Consider the following 22,351-nt stretch of genomic DNA (forward strand, 5'->3'; position numbering starts at 1 on the left):
AAGATATGCATAACCAATGATCGTATAATTGCATTCATAGGTATGGAACCCAGGGAAAATCCTACCCATGAGCACCAGGGTACAAGAATGTACAAGAATGCTCATAGCGGCACTAATGGCAATAGCCTGAAACTAGAAATTTCCAATACCCAGTAGGATGGATAAATTGTGAATTTCTTGTGCAGTGAGACAGAACACAATAAAATGAACAAAAGACAGCTAAACATCACAACATAGCTTATTTTCACAAACATAATGTTGAATGAAAGAAGCAAGTCATAGAAGAATATGTGTTTGTTATTTCATCTATATAAAGTTCAAAAAAATGAAACTATCTTGTTTAGAGATATATAAAAAGGTAGCAAAACTCTAAAGAAACACATATTAGGTTCCTCTGGCAATGAGGAAAGACAGCAGGAAAGTGGAGGTCTTCTCTGGCTCTGGGAGGTGTTTCATTTCTTGACCTGGAATATGACTCTGTGGGTGATGGCTTTACAATATTTTAAAAAACTATACATACATATCTTTATATATTATGTAATGCATGTTTTATGTTACCGGTTGAATCTTAGCCCCACTTCCCCGAAAGAAGATAAAGTAAAACCTTGGATTGTAAGTAACTTGTTCTGTGAGTGTTCTGCAAGATGAGCAAACATTTCTAATAAATTTTAACTTGATAAACGAGTGATGTCTTGTAATATGAGTAGTACATGACGCCTAACATCACATGATCACAACCAAGCCAATGGTTCTTGAAATTTACTTTGATACATGACTGCTTTGGATTACAAGCATGTTTCTGGAACCAATTATGCTTGCAAACCAAGGTTTCACTGTATGTTGAAGTGCTAATCCCCAGTACTTCAGCATGTGATCTTGTTTGGAAATAGGGTTGTTGCAGATGTAATTAGCTGAGTAGGAGCAGGATGTGCCCCTACCACAGTATGACTGGCGTCCTTATAAGAAGATAGCCGTGTGAAAACACAGACACAAGGCCATGGGAAGATGAAGACAGACGTTGGAGTGATACACCTATAAACCAAGAACACCAAGGATTGCCAGCCATCCCCAGAAGCTGGGAGAGGCACGACCCAGAGTCTCCCTTAAAGCCCTCACAAGGAACCAACCTTGCTGACACCTTAACTTCAGATTTCCCGTCTCAAGAACTGTGAATAAATTTCCATTGTTTTAAGCAACCTAGTTTGTGGCACTTTGTTATTACGGCAGTGCTAGGCAACTAACACGTTGTATTTGCTTTCTTTCTTCTTTTTTTTAATGTGTATTTATTTATTTTTGAAAGAAAGAGAGAGAGAGAGAGAGCACAAGCAGGGAAGGGGCAGAGAGAGAGAGGAAGACACAGAAACTGAAGCGGGCTCCAGTCTCCCAGCTGTCAGTGCAGAACCCACCACAAGGCTCGAACTCACAAACCATGAGATCATGACCTGAGCTGAAGTCGGACGCTCAGTCTACTGAGCCGCACAAGAGCCCCTACATTGTATTTTTACATTAAGAATATTTTTAAAAAGGTTCCAAGAATTTATATTTATGGTGTCTAATTTCTTGAATAAATCACAAAATCTGAAATAAAAAAGAAATCATCCTACTTTATATATTCTCTGGAAAAGTTACACTCAAAGATACACTTCGAATATAAAAATAAAGATTGCCTATTCAGAAAAGAAAACTATGCAGCACATCTAGTTGTACCAACAGGTCAAGGATCAATTGTAAATGTCCAAGTACATTAAAAAATAAAGGATGTGGTTTGTTCCAAGTTGGCCTGTAAAAATTTCATTCTGACCCTTTGATTCCTTTCCTTACTGGAAATTCTCCAGTGTCTGAAGTGACCCCACATTTGGCTTTTGGGAAGACATTCTTATTCATTCCATTTCCCTACAGAGCAAAGAAGGGCTGACCTGGAAAGACACCTGACCCAGAATTTCTCAGGAGTGGAATACTGATGAACACAGATGATTCTGTACGAGACCATCTTTGGTCAGAATTCTGCTTTCTGCAAGTTGGGAGTACAGGCAGCCTCGGAGCTTATAGAACAATGTGCTTTCAAAAACCTCACCGGGGGGTTGATTTTGTATAGGATACTGAGCATGTTTGTGGGAGTATTGCCTTTCTCAAGCAGTTTCCATGTGACCAGAGGATGCCATAAAAAAGGGCATAAAGGAGCAATCCATGAAAAACCAATTTTTAAAAAATTAACAAAATGCAATGTGATTTCTCTACTACTCTCAAGTTTTCAAATACCAAAAGAGAGCAATGCACAGAAAAGACTTCTAGAAAAATGAGGTAGAATAGTACAGTAGTAAGAGATTTCAGAGCCAGGCTATCTGCTTTCAAACCTCCGTTCTACTGCTTCTTAGCTTGAGGGAGTTATTAGCCTCTCTAAGTACAAATTTCTTCATCTGTAAAAATAGGATAAAAATTGCCCCTATTGTAAAGGGTTGCTAAAAAGATTCGATAAGGCACTATATGGAAAACATTTAGCTCAGAATGCTGCGCATGGTAAGTGCATAGTAAATTTTAGTTGCTGAAATAATAATAATAATAGTAGTAATCGTAATAATAATACCTTTCCAGATTTGTACTTGAAGTAGCTATAAAAATTTCCAGTAGAATTGATTATAGAGTAGGCCCCCAGGGGTCATCGCGTTCACTCCATTAAATTAGGCAAGGAAGAAAATTTCAGGTTCTTAAGTTGACCATTTTAGTACTTAACATTCTCTATCAGAAAAATAAAATTCACTTCACTTTCCTGGTGTGTTGGATAAGTGGGTTTAGTTAAATAATTTCTGTGGGACGTTCCAAATACTACAAATTTGTATTTGTAACAGCCATTATCAACCAGAAATCAAATATGTCTTGAAGTCACTGTCTTTCTTTCAATGAATATTTCTATTATACTGGCTTCTACCCCTTTCCAAGCAAAATATGACCTTTTAGGCTAGTTTGGTGGTCAGTGTCTGTGCTTTTTGTTTTTCTCCAGTGTACCCCAAGGGGGCCTTGCACTTGAGTGGCTCTAGTACCTGCTGTTTTCAGTCAGAGCTGGGCAAGTTCCACAACACTCAAGTTTGCTTGGACCAAACTTTCAGGTTTCCCAGCTTTGAAAGAGAAGAACAGGATTTTGTGAAATATGCAAAGAAATTGATGATTTTTAAAACCAACTGTCTGAGCTTCAAAGGTTGCAATATAAACTTTCTTTTCAATGATATTTTCTATTTTATCGATAAAAGCTATTTAGTTGTAAGAATCACTTTGTATTTCCCCATCCATCTGGGGGTAAGAATTAAAACTCAAGGAACTGCGCTCCAGCTTTTCTGCGGACATCCTCCCTTCTCTCCCTACCCTTACCCAACCCCGGTACATTTGCTGATTGTCCAGAAGATGGCACTGTTGTTTCAAACGCCTGGTTTCCCAGGAGACCAAGTTACCCTGGAAAGAACGGATCCCGTAAGGCAATCAGAGGTTGAAAGGCAGGCGGTGAGAAAAGTCTCTTGAACTTAGGAAATAATGGCAAAATATGTTTGCGAAATTGTCTTCCTCAATCTCCCTTTCTAGGGGCCAACGTGAACATGAAGACGAACAACCAGGATGAGGAGACGCCCTTGCACACAGCTGCCCACTTCGGCCTCCCTGAGCTGGTGGCCTTCTACGTGGAGCACGGTGCCATCGTGGACAGTGTGAACGCCCACATGGAGACCCCGCTGGCTATCGCCACCTACTGGGCCCTCCGCTTTAAAGAGCAGGAGTACAGCAGGGACCACCACCTCATCTGCCGCATGCTGCTGGACTACAAAGCTGAGGTCAACGCCAGGGATGACGACTTCAAATCTCCCCTGCACAAGGCAGCCTGGAACTGTGACCACGTGCTCATGCACATGATGCTGGAGGCTGGTGCGGAAGCCAATCTCATGGATATCAATGGCTGTGCTGCCATTCAGTATGTGCTGAAGGTCACCTCTGTGCGCCCAGCTGCCCAGCCTGAGATCTGCTACCAACTGCTGTTGAACCATGGGGCTGCTCGAATATACCCTCCACAGTTCCACAAGGTGAGGTTATATCTAAAGGTGCCAAGTATAGAACAGGGTAGTCAGCAGGGTTCCCAGAGACTTCAAGGATGGTTTGGTCTCAACTGTTCTGGTGACTCAAGCTTATTTGAGGCTTGAATCTTTGGGCTAATTCCAACTGTCCTCACATTTGCACACACAACCCTGGCTACTTTGTCGTGGTCCAAGTTTGTTTGAAATCTGGGGCTGAGAGCTAAGAATGAGAACGAGAGTGGCAGATATTTCTCCATGTCTCGGGTGAGCACCAGTGAATTGGGAGCAGCTTCTGCCAGGACTGAATTGAGAGAGATCAGAAGGCCACTTTAAGGCTACTGGAGAGGTCAGTAGTGTCACACAGGCAAATACTCGCCGTCTTTTAAGCAGAATATGTTTTAAATTACACATGGAATTGTTCCTGCTTTAAATTTTTATCTCTGCATTGTCTCCAGTAACTCACTCATTCTAGAGAAACCAAGCTATTCATGCCAGGAATAAAGAAGCATAGACTTTGGGGTCAAGCAAACTGAGGTCTTGCCACTTACCTAAGAATTTGACTCTGAATACATTACTAAACCTCCTGAGCTTCAAATGCCTCCCCTGTGAAATGGGTACACTCTGCCCTTATGGCTTGGCAAGAATATGCAGAGTCGGTCCTACATTTGAAGGAAATTAATCTTACTGGTAGCACACAGGTATTTTCAGAGCCCAGGGGATGGTGCAAACCTTTCTTTACTCTTTCTCTGGAGTCACTGACAGTCTTTGCAGTCTCTGCCCCCACCCAGTCCCACATCTGTGAGTACCACTCCTTTGGTCTATGTCCATCTTCTTTCCCCACACACACCTCATTAGGCTGGGCATCTTCATAGTGCAACTTCCAGAAGACATACAAGTGATCTCTTTCAAATACAGCTCACTCCATGAAACATAATTTTCTGTGTATTTATGTTCTAAGGCCACCTTCTTTCTATAGAAGAAGTGGAGAGGGACGAAGGGCATGGAGCTTCCAGAGAAACGTACCTACCTCATTTAATTATGAATAATAATAGCCTTCTCGGGGCACCTGGATGGCTCAGTCAGTGAAGTGCCCTACTCGTGGTTTCAGCTCAAGTCATGATCTCGTGGTTCATGACTTCAAGCCCTACACTGGGCTCCATGCTGATGGTGCGGAGCCTGCTTGTGATTCTCTTTCTCTCTCTCTCCCTGCCCCTCTCCTGCTCGCTCTGTCTCTCTCAAAGTAAATCAATAAAGTCAGACAATTTTTAAAAAAAGAATAGCCTTCTCATAAGTTTGTTTTGAGAATTAAATGATAATATTTTAAAAGTGTTGGCATTGTGCCAGGGCTGTGGTAACCATTGAAGAAGTGATGGCAATCCTTTTGCTATTATTACATATTTCTTGATCAGTAGAATCAGTGCTCTGGGCCTGGTTTACCCACAGGGTCCTTTCCAACCAGAAGAGACAACGTGTGAGACTGTCCAGAGGCGAACTATTGAGTTTTAGTCTGAGACTCACTGCTGGTTGACTGCGGATGAAACAGGTCTCTGCAAAAGTAACTAGAATACCCTCTCCTCATTCCCCGTTGAGAGCCAGATTAAGGAGAACAGGCCTTCCCATGGAGCTTCTGTTCTCCAGCAAGAAGTCTTTCCTGCAAATGTGAAGAACGTCCCTTTCTTTTCACAAAGGCACTCCTCTGAGAGGTGACAGTGAAGAAGGTTAGAGGCGGAGGCTTAGTGATGAGTCCTGGCTTGGCCATTTACTTGCCGTGTGATGTTTGAACAAGTCGTTGATCTCTCAGATCTCAATTTCCTCATCTAAAAAATGAAGGTAAAAATATCAACTTTTCAAAAACGTTTCAGGAGTAAGTGAGTAAGAGATGTTAACCATCCAGCCCAGTAGTGGTACTCAATAAAATGGTTTCCTTTCATACTCCTCCTCTCAAAACGCACGCTGGGTCTATTGTGGGAGTCCCTCCTGCCAGCCTAACTTTGGTGGCTCTACCAGCCTGTAAAATAGGTGTACGATTATGTGTTCCAAGGACACTATCCAGAGTTAGTGTGTTCTTAGTTGTGTTTTGCTTCTCTGAGTTCCTCTGGTTTAGCCATATGCTAAAGAGATTTAAGATAGAATTGGCTACCGGTTGATGGCTTGTATTATAAACATTTTTGTTGCTACCCAACAGACAGTGTGAGAGCACTGGCCCCCTTCCAAAGGAAAACTAAAGAAAAACTATTCAATTTACTATGCAGATGCTTCAAAGTGATTTAGCACAACTACTCCACAGCCCGACTTTCCAAAGAGAGAGTCATCTTTACGACAAGTAAATGACTGACTCATTTATCCAGAAGATAAAGTGATTTGTTCTCATGTGGATGGGGAATTCAGTTTCCTTATTTACAAGGAACAAGGTCAGAGCTGAAGATGCTGTCTTCCAAATACAAAGCAAATTTGTAGAGGGTGTATTTCACTGAAAGCCAATGTATAAATTACATAAGGGAAAAAAAAAAGAATTATAGGGTCCGCAATTGCTTTCCAGGGTACAAAAGGACATTTGATTTTTTTTTTCTCAAAGCATAATTCAGAAGGAAGTGACACCCCAGGGAGCCAAGATTGGGTTTTCTTGTAGGGCAAGAAAGACATTTTTCTAGGGGAGGGAAATGTACATGAGGGTTTGGGAGAGGGAAGGATGATTTCTGCCGTTGAACAATGCTGCAAATGAAGCCCAGAATACAAGCAAGTTTTTGATCATTAAGTACTTTTCTGCACAGATATATCAACATAAAAGGGCAGAGGTAGTCTTAAGAGTTTCTCTGCTGACGTGGCTTACAGAGGCAGCACTTGTAGGGGAAGGGTGGCAGGGAGATTTATCTTGAATCTGTTTTTTAATCTATGCTTTCAGGGGTCAGATGATGAGGGGAAGTACCCAAAGGTGTCTCCAGTTGCCACCAGCGTGGGAAGAAACTGTTGTCCAGTTGTTCCTCGGTGAAGAAAGAATAGAGATCCCAGAGACAGAAAGTGAAATTCATTGGGCATCTTCTGTTTTCCAGGCTGACAAAGAAGGAGCAGAATCTTCTCCCTTTGGGTCCACAATAGTCCTTTCTCATTTGATGGTCAAGGTTCCTGGGAATCAGTGTATTGTGATGATTTGGGGATTGCTGTCTCTTAAGGATCTTTATCATTGTTGTTGCCTAGTGTAATAATTATTGAAGCCTGAAGACAGTGTGTCCAACTGTCTTAGTTCTGGAAGAATCCTGATGTGCCAGTGAAGAGAGCTGGGAGGCTGTCAGGCTCCTCAGAGGAGCATTTCCTGCTGTGAGAACCATCTTCTGTCAGCAGAAAACTTAGTGGTCAGTGTCAGCAAAACCTAATGACAGCAGTGGGAGCTTTGGACTTCGTGCATTGAAAGACTGCAGGTTAAGAACTACTTAATTCTTTTTTTTAGCCTCATGAAAGGTGGCAAGTTGTCTCTCTGTGATATATGGGAGTATACCAGGCGCAAATTGAGGCACCAGATGTGTGAATTAGGCTCCTGAAATATGAATGGATGGTGTTCTTGTAGCCATAACTTAGTTGGAACTTTTTCTGAATAGGGGCTGTGAATGGTGTTGCCGAATAAAATACAGAATGCTCAGTTAAATATGAATTTTAGATATATAATAAGTAATCTTTCATATAAACATGTCCCATGCAATATTTGGGACATGGCTACACTGAAAATTCTGTGCTGTCTATCTGAAATTCAAATTTAACCTGGCAGTCTGTATTTGTTAAATTTGCAAACCCTAGTTGGGAAGTAGGTAATGTGTTGCAAGATGTTGGTCATCTGTGATGAAGGTGCTGGCAGAAGGGGAAAGTAAGGAATATCTGGGGACAAATTACCTGTGTTGGGTATGTGAGCATTTTGTCTTTAAATGTAACCAGTGCGGCTTCCATGTACAGTGAATGCATCCAGGGAATTAATGCAGAGCAGAGGCCAGTTTTCGGAGTGAACCCTGAAACTATGTGCTAAACCTCATTACAAGCTTTCTCATTTCTCCGTACTTTTATAGCTTTTTGTTTTTATAATTCCAGTATAAATATATTTTTGATTCAAGCCTTGGATTAATTTCAGCTATCATCCCTGTACTAGTAACTTTGACATTTAAATCTGTATTTTGGATTATCAATTGATTACCAATGTACTTCTCACCACATATCATCCTTTCAGAAAGGATTTGTCTGGAGGTTTTTAGAAAAGGATGTCTATGGAGTTCCGGATAGTTGCTATTTTTATGTTAGCAGCAACATCTTTACATTTAAAAGAGAATTAGTTTGAAGTTTCAACAAAATTCAGCCTAACATAATTATGGTAAAGAGTGTTTCTTGTGTCAAAATATCTGTGCAATGAGATTTGTGTCCTTAAACTATTAATTTCACTGTCCATTACCTAAGAAGTAAAATAAAGTAATCAGAATATATTTGAAAGAACACTAAACTCAGATTAAGAAGACCTGAGATTAAGTTCTCATGCTTCCTTTTACTATGTGCCTCTCTGGTTTCAATTTTCTCCTCTCCAAATTGGGGGCGTGGGTGTTGAATAACCTTTAGGGTCTCTTGGGACTGTAGCGTTCTATGACACTGCGTTAGTAGTTTATAATGAGTGTACAAATTAATTTGTCAGCCTCAGATTCTGTCGGTCTCTTTCACCTGGAACTACCCATCTGCCGTCCTCATCCCAGCTGTAGAGAAAAGAGCAGCCACATTTGCCTCCATTTTCTAAGACCAAGGTGCTGAAAAATTACTACCCTAACAGCCAAGGACCGAGATGGAAGTTCTTCTAGCTACACTTTTTGTAAACACAAAAAATGATGACTTTTCAGAGGTCCTTTAGCAATGGCTCTCTGGCTTCAACCCACCTCCTTACTCCCTATGGATTGATGATACAGGATTGCTCTTTATTTGTTTAGGCACGGCTGAAAAAGTCATGGTCGGCAGCTCAGTTTTGGGCACTCTGCCCAGAATATGTATGTGAGTGGTTCCTATGCATTAAGCAAGTATTTATGTTGTGTTCATTTGGACCCAGCCACTTTGACTGATTTAGAGCTTCAATAGATACAGTTACTCCGTCATGGCTTATAACAGTGCTTCTTAAATATGAGACAACTAAAAGCAAATGAATGCTGGAATTGCTTCACCGTGGCTTATGAGGGCTGACAACTTATCAGGAATTGTGTGAGCTGATTGTTAAGTGCAGCCATTATTAAAAATTAAATAAAATAAACTTACAACAAGTAAAGTATACTAAAAACAAAGATCATAGGTATTTAAAACACATTATTTCCCAATTATTTTCTTTATATTTCTTAAAAAAAATTTTTAATGTTTATTTTTAAGAGAGAGACAGAGCACAAGGAGGGGAGGGGCAGAGAGAGGGAGACACAGAGTCTGAAGCAGGCTCCAGGCTCTGAGCTGTCAGTATAGAGCCCAACACGGGGCTCGAACCCATGAACCACAAGATCATGACCTGAGCCGAAGTTGGATGTTTAACCAACTGAGCCACCCAGGTGCACATCTTTATATTTCTTAATCACTTTACTCTATATATCAATGCTCTTGATGTTACATGCATCTATTATACCTGTGTAGTGGAAATATTATATTATGTAATGATTTGTTACTGCACATTTCTTACCAACCATACATTCAGTGACCTCAGGTTGGTAGCTGTGAATAGACCGTGATGGGAGTATTTACACGATAGAAATCAGCAAATGCTACTGACCAGACCTTGATTTGTTACTTTGTTGATGTCTAGACCTAAGAAATTAATGGGGTGAATGTTACTAATACAGATTAAATTTAAATGTGTGGGGGTTCCTGTGTGGCTCAGTTGGTTAAGTGCCTGACTCTTGATTTGGGCTCAGGTCATGGGATCAAACTCTGTGCTATCAGCATGGAGCCTGCTTGGGATTCTCTCTCCCTGTCTCTCTGCCTGTCTCTTGTGCGTGCACTCTCTCTCTCTCAAAATAAATAAACATTATTTTAAAAAGTGTGTAGCACCAAAAAGTGAGGAAGTATGATTCCAGTATTTGAAAACATTTATATATTTCAACAAAAAATTACTCATGTCATTGATGAATGAGTGAAGTTCCAATATTGTCTTCATTGCCTCACATTTGTGGAACAATTACTCTTCCGTGTAATAAAAATATCAACCAACATTCACATAAGAACTACATGTGTTATTCAAAGGCAGACATAGATTTTGGCTATGAATGCAATTCAATATCCGTACAAAATCGATACAAAATCCGTGAAAGCATTCTGTGGGAACCAATCAGCTCTACAGAATTGGAAATAAAGAGTATTGGACATTTTATTATTTATAAATTGCGGGCCGCACATTATATTGGTAAAAATTTATAATGCATTTATGTACATATAAATATACACAGGTTTTTTTTTTCCTCAGAAAGCCTGTAATTGAACATTTTTTTGCATACCACTGACTCAAACCTCTATTTCAATAAAACTTCCTTATTCCTTCTTGAGACCTGGTTGGCCTGTTGCTGGGGCTGACACAGTCCTCTGCTGAGGCCATGCTTCCTGATTTGAAACTGTGTTTCAATAAGTTCTTAAAAATCTTTCTTTCCTAGAATCCCCACTCTGATGACTCTGCTTCATCTCACCATATTTTGTTGTTCCTGATTCCCATTGGGTCTTGGCCATTGGAGCTGGGTTTTGATTTGTTACAATAGAAAAGAACTGCCATCTCCTTGGTCCCATGTGTTTGTAAGGGAAGTTCTGCTAAAATAACCCTCCCCACCCCAAACCTCTGTCTCCAACCTTATCACTTTCCACTTAACCTACTGATAAGTTGGGAGGAAGAACGAACTTGCTTGATTAACTGTGGGCCTAGAGAATGCCTGAATTCTTGGTTCTTCCTTGTGGTAAGCTTCTAGGAACACCCTCTTTACATCAGGCAAAGGCCTGTAGTTTGGTGATGCAAATTTATATTCGGGGTGTAGTGTAAGGAAGCTTGATGTGGCCCCATAATTCAAGATATTATATGTAATCAGTTGTATTAATAATAAAAATGACATTCTGATCTTGGATTGTCACCTTCATCTTATTTTTTAATAGGTTCTAAAGTCAGGAGGGAAAGTTATTTATGGGGTCTCTAAAACCGTGTATGTTATGGCACCAAGGTCTTGAAGATGAGAATAGATCAGCCCTAGTTACAGCTGTGTATCCATCCTCTGTCTCTCACAAGCTGATTCCTCCCTGTTTGAATCCACCCAACTCTTAGTAAACTGGCTTCCTAATCAGATCTTGTGGTATCTAATCTGTCTTCATCTCTCTGATCCTCAAGGCTTTGGTGATAATCCAGCTTCCAAAGCTCTCCTAGCTTGATGTCTTTCACTCTGACAGGTCCCGTTTTCTTTTGACCCTTTGGAGTCACACAGACCTGAGTGTGAATCCTAGCTCTGTCATTGATGAGCTAAATAACATTGAGTTTAAATTTTCTTAGATTCTAAATCTGTAAAATGGGTATAAGTGTAGAGCTAATCTCATAAAGTTGTTTGAAGATTGTACAAGGTAAATATGCAAAGATTTGACATAGTCCCTGACAAATAATAAGTACTCAAAAAATGATAACTATAACTTTTTTCCTTCTTCCTCTCTCCTGCCTATTAGGATTCCTCAAACTTTACACCACGGTCCTCTACCATTTGCATTTATTCCCATTTAGAGCATTATTGAGCCACTTGGCTTTAGCCAGCACATTCTTTAATGATGTACAAATCTCTACCTCCTTCTTGGCCTTTTCAGTGGAGTGCTATCATGCACATTTTTGACTGAAATTAAGACATTGCATATGACATATCCTCCTGTCTGGGACCTGACAACTCCCCAATTAGTATACCCTTCCAACTTGTTCATTTCTGTCAGTGGCACCCCCATATGTCCTTGATCTCAGTCTTGAAAGTTGCATTCTTTACTCCCCATGTCTGAGTAGTCATTAAGCCCTACTATTCTTTCTCAGAGCTTCAGTTACCATCCATTCTCAGGACTGACAGTGAAGCTAGCTGAGAAGCTGTTTGACACACCCCCATTCAGCATCCTCACTGTTCTCTGACCTTCATATCCTTGTTTTCTCCTTTGTGCTTTTGCTCATGATGCCCAAGGGACACTTGATGATCTTTAAGTTAGTCTTTTATTATTTACTGGCTTACATTGCTCTCTCTTTGAAAAATGTGTATCTTTTCTCTTCAACTAGGCCGTAAACTCCTTGAAGACAAAAAACAGGTCATAAACTTCTCGGAATTACTGTCATACTGCTAAACACAGCGCTCAATAAAGGCCTCCTAATGGAATGAATTGATTGAATATAACCCTTTCTTGTTAAGGAAATGTAAAAGCCTGCCTGCTATGGCCTGTGAAGTCAGTCCCAAGCTCATCAGACTGGCAGTGCAGGTGCACTGTCAGCTGGTTCCATCTTACCTGCTCTGAACATCAGCACTTTCCTGACATGGGCCCTCCATACCGGTGACCACACACTCACACACACACACACACACACACACACACACAGCATTAGAATGATAATCTTTCTGTCTCACTTTTGCCTGGGGCCTCAAGCCGGTAGGTACTTAGCCCACACTAAAAAATGCAATTCTAGATCACTTATGACAAACTTGTAAAGGAGGCGGGGAAATCCAGTGTTGCGTCCCTTTGGCCAGCAACAGTAGGCTGAGGTTGGAAAGGACTGGGAAAGCAGGAAGAACTTCTCTTTGGATAAAGTTGTTTCAGTGCGAAGGCATGTGTCCCTTGTAATGTCAGCAATGGGGGGCTTTCTCTGCATCTCAAGTCCAGTGAAGAGGACTCCACAGTTTTCTGGAGTTTCAAGGGAAAAATGGAACCGATGTGTAACTCATGATGAGAAAACATACAGGAGGCTCCCCTGTATGCCACAGTCTGTGGCTGGGGCTGCTTGTCTGTTGGCAAAGGAAAGAAAGGTGAGTAAATTTGGAGTCCAGAGTACTTTTGCTGCAGGTTGCCTATGGACCAGTTGGCGGACACACTGCAGAACCAGTTGGGTCCCTTTGAAATGAAAATAGGCCGTACTCAAAGGACTTCGGGAGACGAGGCCAATTTGGCAGAGAGAAGCTGGAGGTGTTCAGGTGGACACAGAAGCTGTTGGGAAGGGGTGAGGCTTGTAAGGGCAAGATGTGCATTTCATCAGGCTTCCACCTTCGTTAGCACCTCTTCCAGGCTTCGTTAGCACCTCGTTTTCACTTGCTCCTGAATGTTGAAGGGAGGTCCTGTGATTTTATTAATCTTCCCATCCGCCTTGGGGCTGGCAGTGTGTTTGAAAACTCAAAGGCGGGAGACTTCGCAAAAGCGTTTGAAGGCTGCAAGGAGCCTAACAGATCCATCAGTTCTTGGTGTCTTTGTGGGAATGAATGAATCGTACATGTGCGTTGAACAAATAAACCTGTCTGCTTCCTCTCCAGGTGATACAGGCCTGCCATTCTTGTCCCAAAGCAATCGAAGTTGTAGTCAATGCCTATGAACACATCAGGTGGAACGTGAAGTGGAAAAGAGCCATCCCAGATGATGACTTGGAGGTAGCGAATCCATTTGCTTCCCATGGTTTTCACTATAAAGTAGTTCAAGACTGCAGTGGAAGTACAGAATGTTCTAATTGAAGAACTGGCTTTCAGAATGCCTGTAAGACCTACTCGAATATTTATTTGTCACATGAAGCATATGGCTATAAAATGCAGGTGTGAGAAGAAGAATAAATAGATGCATCAAGTCTGCAGTGTTTGAGAATGTCTTGGGAGACTTTTGCATTTAAGGGCATGTTGAACAATGGTACAGAGGTGACAATTTTACTTTCTCCTCAATAATCTAGATACTTGAATAATAATGTAATAACAGTAATAATAATAATTGCAATTGCTCATATATAATATTTTTGCCAGAAGATGTGTCATTCATTTTTCAATAGCTTGAAGCCTTGAAGTAGGCAGGAGCCGTATTAAAAATCCTTAATAAGTTCTGCAGAAAGCCATTGCTGAGTTCCCACTCGGCAAATGGACTTTGCTCCCTTTGCAAACCAGTCCTCCCACAGAGCCTCCTGTTCTTGGTTTTAGCCCTCGCAGGCTGTCTCCAACACGTGGGGAGGTATCAGGAGCAGAGTGCAAAGTTCATGCAGCTCAGAGCCCGGCTGCCTAGGTGCAGTCTTATTCTGCTGCTACTTTTTAACTATCTTACCCTTAAAAAGTCACTTAACCGGCTTTAGTGTCATTAATAGAATAAATATCTGAGTGTATGGGCCACATAAGGCATGTCAAGTGTATACAATAGCATTTAGATTAATTTCACATTGCCCGTTTTGATATACACTGGCTCAGGCAGTTCACATAAGTATATTTTATCTCATTTCCTGGGTTCGGAATTGTGGCATAGAGTACTATATCCCCCTCGTCTCTCTTCTCTCCTCATGCACCACCATCTCAGCCCCCATCCCAATTTCGTGTTTAATTTTGTCTCACTGTGGGAGACGCTAGAAAGCTGCCATTGTGTACGAAGTAGGGACTCACTGCCTCATTGTGGATTTCTTTTGAAGTAGACTCCGGGGCTTTTCTGGTTTTAACCTGTCTTGCTTTTTCCTTTGCAGAGATACTGGGATTTTTACCACTCTCTCTTCACTGTGTGCAGTAACTCTCCGAGGACTCTCATGCATTTATCAAGATGCGCCATTCGAAGAACGTTGCACAACAGATGTCACAGAGCAATTCCTTTGCTTTCCCTCCCATTGTCATTGAAAAAGTACTTGCTTTTAGAGCCAGAGGGAATCATTTATTAAGCCTTATGAGACAGAAGTTCCCAATCCTAGATATTTAAGTGGACTCACCGGGTAGACACAGTTTGCATAAATAAAACGGTACTTGGGTTGATTATAACACTTCAGGGATTTCAAAACACTTTACAAACTCCATGTCATTAATCCTAGGGTATCATGGTGAGGGGAAATAAACAAGAAGTAAAGTTAAGGAATTCTCAAAGACAAGAATGGATCCAGAAGGTACCGACAGCAGTGATAACTAGTGTGTATAGTGTTTTTACTTGGTGCCTGATACATTTTTGTAAAACTTTTCATATATCATCTCAATTGAAATGGGACCCAGGTTTTCTTACAACCAATCTCATCCTCTCCCTTGTCAGTAATAAGTTTACATTACTGTCGAGTTAGCAAAATCATAGGCTTTTGTGACTGGCCTCTTAATCTCGGTGTCTCCCCCCACCCTCCCTCCTGCCACCGTAACCACTTAGCAGAGAGTACTGTCACTAGTTTTGCAAACTCCGATCCCCACTCTAAGCTCTTTAACTTATTTCTTGGTGAAGAGAGCACATGAGCATAGTCAAAACAAGGAGATTTTGAGTTAAATTTGAAACGAAAAGCAAAATCTACTTAATAGTCAAAAAAAGGACATTTCAACCCATGCTTATTGAGCCAGAGACTGGAGAAGAAAAGATGAGTGTAAGGTGAGGACTCCTGCCCTCCAGAATCTCACCGCTTAGCAGAGCATCTGGACATACGAGCAGGGAACTGCAGTGTCAAATGTCAGGGGCAAGAGTACAGGTGCAGACTCATTTTTAGCGCTTGTCTTTCAAAGTCGTGTTTCCGACCCGAAGTGTGGTTTTCCTTTGAAGCATGAATATTAAGAGTGAAGGGACTGTGTGATGTAAAGGGAGCTCCTGCTGCTGTTAGTGTGAATGTATTCACTTTCAGTTTCTCCCAACATCTAGAAACTTTTTTTTTATTTTAGTAGGACTTCCTGTTCAGTGCTCCCCTCGGGAAAAATATTGCACACTCAGTGGCTCCCCTGTATGCCACAAGAAAGTTTAGTAAAAGGTGTACCAGAAAGTGTGTGAAGGGAAGAACTTAAGTTGGTTACTTGGCCTCATTGTGTACTACCCTGACATTTCAGAGCATCTTAGCTGGAAGATGAGGAACCCTTTGCTAGCAATGGCTGGCTACAGAAAGCAAATCGAGAGACTTTTTGAAAACGGTAAAAGTTTGAAAGACTTGGAAAGAGAAGTGTGCCAATCAGGCTTGTTAGTTAGTGGTTTGCAGAAAGTGAAATATAGTTATTAACCTCTGGACCTCAGGGTTTGTGAGGCCAAGTTCGCTTCACTTTTTTGTTCTTGCTAATCACTTTCAGACAAGACCATTGCCTCTTAGCACCATTTTTTTAGAGGTTAGAGCAGAAGTAATTAAGCACAAACAAATCCATTTGCCAGTTGTGGGCAGGTTTCTTTTATTTGTGTGGTTCTTCATCTTATTTAACTTTAGATGCTTGAGTTTTGAGTAGAGATGATGTCACATATCCTGTGAGCCCACCACCTAGACTGTGCTTGTAGACTGGGAATTTCATACGCCCTGAGCTCTGTAGGAAAAAATCATGAGTAGGTGCAATAACCTTTCTGGTTTTCTTCAGTTTTACTCAAATATTTTGAGAGGACCGTTCTGGACGAAAACAAGATCTATACATTGTGGAATAGGTTGCTGAATTTGTATAAACTAGTCATGTGAAACATGGTCCTTCAGAAAATGGTTTGCTTGCAGCAAGAGGTGCTGGGGGGAGACACATGTTGCCCTCACCTTCAGGCATATTCTGGCCAAAACATTTGTGATGCACTGTCTTTGTCAATAAAACTTAATGCTGAGGGCAAGGGGAGAGGATATTCCTTGCATTAGAAAACATTTCTCAATCTGCTTGCTTGTACTTAAACATTTTATGTTAATTAGCACATAATACAAGCCTACTTGTTTTGAATTGTTTACTCGTACATTTAAAAGTTATTTCTCCTCATCTCTGAACTTTTATTTAGAGGACTTAAATAAAGCCCTCATTTCCTTTCATCTTCAGGAGTTGTTTATTCACCGACAAGACTTTTTTTTTTTCCAATTGACTAAAGCGATAGATCTCTGAAGAGCTCTACATGTGTCATTGCTTTCTTCAACATTTAGAAAGAAACAGAGGATGAGGAAATGTGCCTGTAAATGAATAATATTTTCAAAAGAAAGTAAAGGGTAAACACAAATAAGAGGCAGGCAGTTGCTGTAGGAACAAGAGTATTTTAAAAATAATAAAGAAATGGTATCAGATCATTCTCTCCCACCTGTCACCATCTGTGTCCTCCTGGGCTTTTCATTTGTCTTCATTCTCCCCATTCACGTAACCCGGAGCAACAGCAACAGAGGAAATGATGCCACTTTTGTAACTTTCTGTAAATAGTCACTTAGTGACCTGAGAAAACAGACCTCTTCATTTTCATAAGTTACATGTGAAGAAGGATATTTAATTCCAGGGAAGACCATCTATCCAGCTTTCTCCCTTCTCAGGATCTAGACACATTTCTTTTTAAAAAATTTTTTTTTAAATATTTATTTCTGAGACAGAGAGAGACAGCGCACAAGCTGGGGAGCGGCAGAGAGAGGGGGAGACACAGAATCTGAAGCAGGCTCCAGGCTCTGAGCTGTCAGCACAGAGCCCGACTCGGGGCTCAAACTCAAACCATGAGATCATGACCTGAGGTGAAGTCAGACGCTCAACCGACTGAGCCACCCGGGCGCCCCTAGACACATTTCTTGATCATGTAGTGCTACATTGTCATTTGGTCCTTCCGTCCTGAATTCAGGGGCTTCTAATAAAAAACGCAGCAGTCGAAAGCTGATTGTACAGACAAGAAAAGTAACAAACCATTTGCATTGGGTTATCAATGCTGGAAAAAACAGCTGAGCTTTATATTTTTGTTACTCACCTGATGGTGAAGAACTCAAGTTTTAAACTGGCACACCTTCAAAACTTAAAAAAAACAAAAAACAAAAAACTCAATTATTCACTGGTTTTCTTTAAAACACAGACACCATGGCTAGTATCTGGAAGAAAATCATTGTCACTTTCCTTAGAAGTATAAACGGATACATTCCAGGTAGATGTTAAGAGTCCTGACTCTGGTGCCTATCTATCTGGGTTCATTTTCTGCCTCCCAACCTTATTCGATCCATTATCTAGGGATATGCTTCATGCCTCAGCTTTCTCGTTTATAAAATGGGGATAATATGGAATCTATATCATAAAAGTTGTATATGATTGCTTTGAGGTGTAAAGGAGGAAAGAGTTTTCCTTGACTCTCTTAGGGTCTCAGGTTGGGTCTGAAAATTAAACTGACAAAGATTATAGGAGAAAAGCATACAAGTTTTACATGACACTGGACCCTTCATAAGGAAATGAGGATCTGAAGAAACAGAACTGAGTATGGTTATGTTAAGCTTGATAAAGAGTGGGCAGCTGTGTAGAAAATATGACAGGTCCTTAAGGAGTATGAGGGGAAAATTAGCCAGCCCTGTTTGTTAGGATTCTTTTCTGGTGTTCCTTCATTTTAAAAGATAAAGATGAGTCTTCCCTCCAGGTACAGGGAGGGCACCTCCCAGGGGGGTAGATCAGAGCCACCTTCTTGCTTCTGTTGCTTTCTCAAACTCCTTCAGCTTAAAATATCCAATATGCCAAAGTATCATACTTTGGGGTGGCATGTCCTAAAACCCCATCAGAGGGTTAAATTGCTTATACATTAAAGCACATAAAATAGTAAGCATTTTATTATCATTGTCCTTGTTACTTTCTTTTTTTTTAAATATGAAATTTATTGTCAAATTGGTTTCCATACAACACCCAGTGCTCATTCCAACAGGTGCCCTCCTCAATACCCATCACCCATCCTCCCTCCCTTCTCCCCCCATCAACCTTCAGTTTGTTCTCAATTTTTAAGAGTCCTTGTTACTTTCATAATCATTATTATTTAGGGAGAGGCTTCTTCCAGTAAGGTGATGTATTCTTAGAGTGAAACTATAGCCAAAGGTGATACATGGTACATTTTTCTCACATTGTCTAATATTTCTGGAGCTCTTACCATGCACTAGGCACTTTGCTCAGAGCTGGAATCAATCAGGGAAACAAGACAAACTGGGTCCTTGACCTTCTTGGGCATTTTTTGAGGTGGGGGATGAAGGTCGAACTAACACGGATTTGGACCGTTAGCAAACAAGCGAATTAGTTACTTTAGGAAACTTTGCCCTTTCGTAAATGGGTTTATCGAGGAGGTAATGGCTCCTTTTACTATTTCATGAGGGTTATGGAGTCACTTGAACTTCATCATGTGGACAGAGAGCAGCTGTCTTCATGTTTCCATCTTCAAAGAGGGAAAGAGTAGGAGGAGGTTAACTTTGTAGCAGAAGGAATGTAGGTTAGCAATAAGATTCCTACAGGTGAGGGTTATTGCACATCAGAATGAATGAACAGGGAGGGCTGAAGAATTTCTTTCAATTATTCTTTCACTTTCAAGAATTTATTCAGTACTACTAAAGGTGTGGTTCTGTGAAATAAGTGGAAGGAAAAAGGGGGTGTTGATGCCAATTCGCTGCAAGATTCACCATCAGTGGCACAATGTTTCTCTTCGTTTTCACTAAAAGGTAAGAATAAAAAATATACTGTGGTTTTTTTTTTTTAATTAGGTACTATCTACCTGAGCTATTTTTCTGTCAGCCTGCCATAAAATGGTTGATGCGAAATGGTTTTCAAAACCTATATTTTGATGATAAACTGCCTGCTTTCTATTTTGAGTCATACTTATCACCCATGCAAAGCAATACATGAAATATGAAAAAAGGATCATTCAAAAAACAGTTGCTTTCTTTCCCCTTCTTTCTCTCTCTCTTTTTTTAGCAACACTAAGTGGATTAGTGTGCTTAAAATTCTTCTTTAGTAATTGGTTTTCTCAGATATAGGTATGCTTCAATGATATTGGATAACAATTATGCAAATATATGCTAATCCAGCCAAGGAAATAAAATAATGATGCCACCTTGTACGTCCTAGATTAGAGACACTGGAGGACTAGTTCTTAGTGCTTATCGAGCATAAAGAATTGACAACAGAACTCTCATGGGGAGTTTAAGGATATCTTAGAGGTAGAAGTTAAGTACCACGGTTCTTCTCAAGGTTCAGGAGCCCAGACACTGTCCACAGTCACAAAGGAAGATGTTTACTCACTACCCCATTCCATATTCAGGGGAACTTAAAAGTCAGTGTTTGGGTGACCAAAAGTGGGAACCAGGGGAGGTTATGACCAATTTGATTCCAACAACAAGTCATACAACGAGCTGCACTTCGAAACATAAACTCTCTCTCTTTTGGGTCCTGGCTGGACAGCATGCATGGGCTGTGTCAGCTGAACCCCTGCCTGCCTGGCTTCCTGCTGGGTTCAGTCAATGGCAAGACCAACTGAAGACTGAAGGGCAAGAGGAAATGGAGACTGGGACACTTCCTGGTTCCTTTCTTGCTGAGCCTCCTCTAGATGGCAGCTGAATTCCTTTCCCAAGGCACAGCTCCTGTGAGGAGCACTTCTGAGCTACTGTGTCCCTTGGATTATACAAACTGCTTCCTCCACTTGTTTCTCCAGACCTAAGGGTAGCAGACGCTTCTTCCTGTTGTCTGTGTCCCAGGCACTTCATCATTCTTTGCTACCTACGCTTCTATGCATTGTAGTGACGACATTATCTTCAATCACCCCTTCTGAGTGTGCAATTCATTTCCTCTAGGGATCTTGACACGCACAAGCACAGGGAAGTGACAAGTTAGTGACAGCCTCGGTGGTGGTCCAGATGGTAAGAGCTGTTGACCTTGAGAGAAGACAGAGGTCACTGTGAGCAGTGGTCAAGCAAGTGGACTTGAGCTGTGACCTGAAGAGGGGTGGGGTTTGAGTAATAATTTGAGTAAGAGCAGGGCAGTGGAGAGGGAGGCATTTAAGGTAAGTCAGTAGCCTCTGTGAAGGGTTAGGGTTGAAATGTATGACAAGTATTCACCATCACCAATTAGACAACCTTGATGGAAGCAGAAGATGAATCTTTGTCGTAGAGAGTGGAAGATGAGGTTCGCAGGGTGGGGGCAGGATTAGATTATGAAGTATCTTGAACAATGGGGAAGCACCATGGGAAACCAAGAGAGTATTATTCTTATCATAGTTACTTCTTTTTCTAACCACATAACTTTTATGATAGTTATGACACAATATTATGTGTCATAATTATGTGAATAATTATGACACAACCACATAACATTTATATGGTATTTTATCATGTTCAGAGCACTTTCATGATACTTGATACAGATAACTGCCTTTATCATTCCCCTCTTCTTCCCTGCCTTCCCCAATACAATTCTGAAGATTTAGACTTGAAAAAAAGTCTAAACATGACATTAATTAACCCTTTTCTTCTCATGTAAAGCACTCCAATCATATGGAATGATCTACTCAAGCAAAAAAGCGACTATATAACCTTGGGGTTTTTTTTAATATCAAAAGCTAAAGAGTGTGGTGTTTTTAATGTTTTTTTGTTTAATGTTTATTTATTCTTGAGACAGAGACAGAGCGTGAACAGGGGAGGGGCAGAGAGAGAGGAAGACACAGAATCTGAAACAGGCTTCAGGCTCTGAGCTGTCAGCACAGAGCCCGACGCGGGGCTAGAACCCACGAACTGTGAGATCATGACCTGAGACGAAGTCGTCGGATACTTAACCGACTGAGCCACCCAGGCGCCCCAAAGAGTGTTGTTTTTCAATTGCACTGGGACACGGGTATGGAGGGAAGGAAGTCTTCCTTCCAGCACATAAGGGGATGAGGGAACAGAGGCAAACTTTGAAGTTCTAGGACTGCATATAATTCTCTCCATGGCAGTGTTCAAAGGATAAATTGTTCCCAGAAGTACTGACATGATTAGGTCCTTCAGGGGCCCCAGGACTGCCGACTCTGCTCAAGTCTGAGCAGCAAGGAAAGACCTCTTAGGATGATCCATTCAGGAAAGCTTAGGCAGCTGCAAATCGTTTCTAAGTAACCTTTGGGTAGTTCTTCAATAAAGATACATACAAAGAAACTGCAGTGTTTGCTCCCATTTGTGAGAAATGCAGTGCAGCCCAGAAGGAAAAATACGCATTTTGGAATTCAATAGTTTGGGATTTTAATCTTGATTGTGCCACTTAATATCTGTGTGAATTTGAGCCAGTTTCTTAACCCAGGTGTCAATTTCTTTATTTGGATAGAAGCAATTAGCTATCTGATTTACAAGGCTCTTTTGGAAACTAGATGAAATGATGCACAGAAAGCATTTTCTAAAGCAGGGTTCCCGTCTGTAGCTGAACCCCAGAAAATGCTCAGACGCTACCTGGGTCGGCTGTGGGCGA

The 22,351-nt window shown here is 41.0% G+C and overlaps 1 protein-coding gene across 1 annotated transcript in view; it reads left to right on the plus strand.

The window, feature by feature from the left end:
- Nucleotides 1–16,394, plus strand: part of ASB4 (ankyrin repeat and SOCS box containing 4) — a 59,495-nt gene extending 43,101 nt beyond the window's left edge. Inside the window, exons 3-5 of the mRNA XM_030307987.1 lie at nt 3,571–4,061; nt 13,553–13,666; nt 14,725–16,394. Coding sequence (XP_030163847.1) covers nt 3,571–4,061; nt 13,553–13,666; nt 14,725–14,913 — 794 coding nt within the window. The 3' untranslated portion in view covers nt 14,914–16,394. The remainder of the gene's footprint in view (nt 1–3,570; nt 4,062–13,552; nt 13,667–14,724) is intronic.
- The last annotated feature ends 5,957 nt before the right edge of the window (nt 16,395–22,351 follow it).

Source organism: Lynx canadensis, chromosome A2 (assembly GCF_007474595.2).
Source record: "Lynx canadensis isolate LIC74 chromosome A2, mLynCan4.pri.v2, whole genome shotgun sequence".
Lineage (NCBI taxonomy): Eukaryota > Metazoa > Chordata > Mammalia > Carnivora > Felidae > Lynx > Lynx canadensis.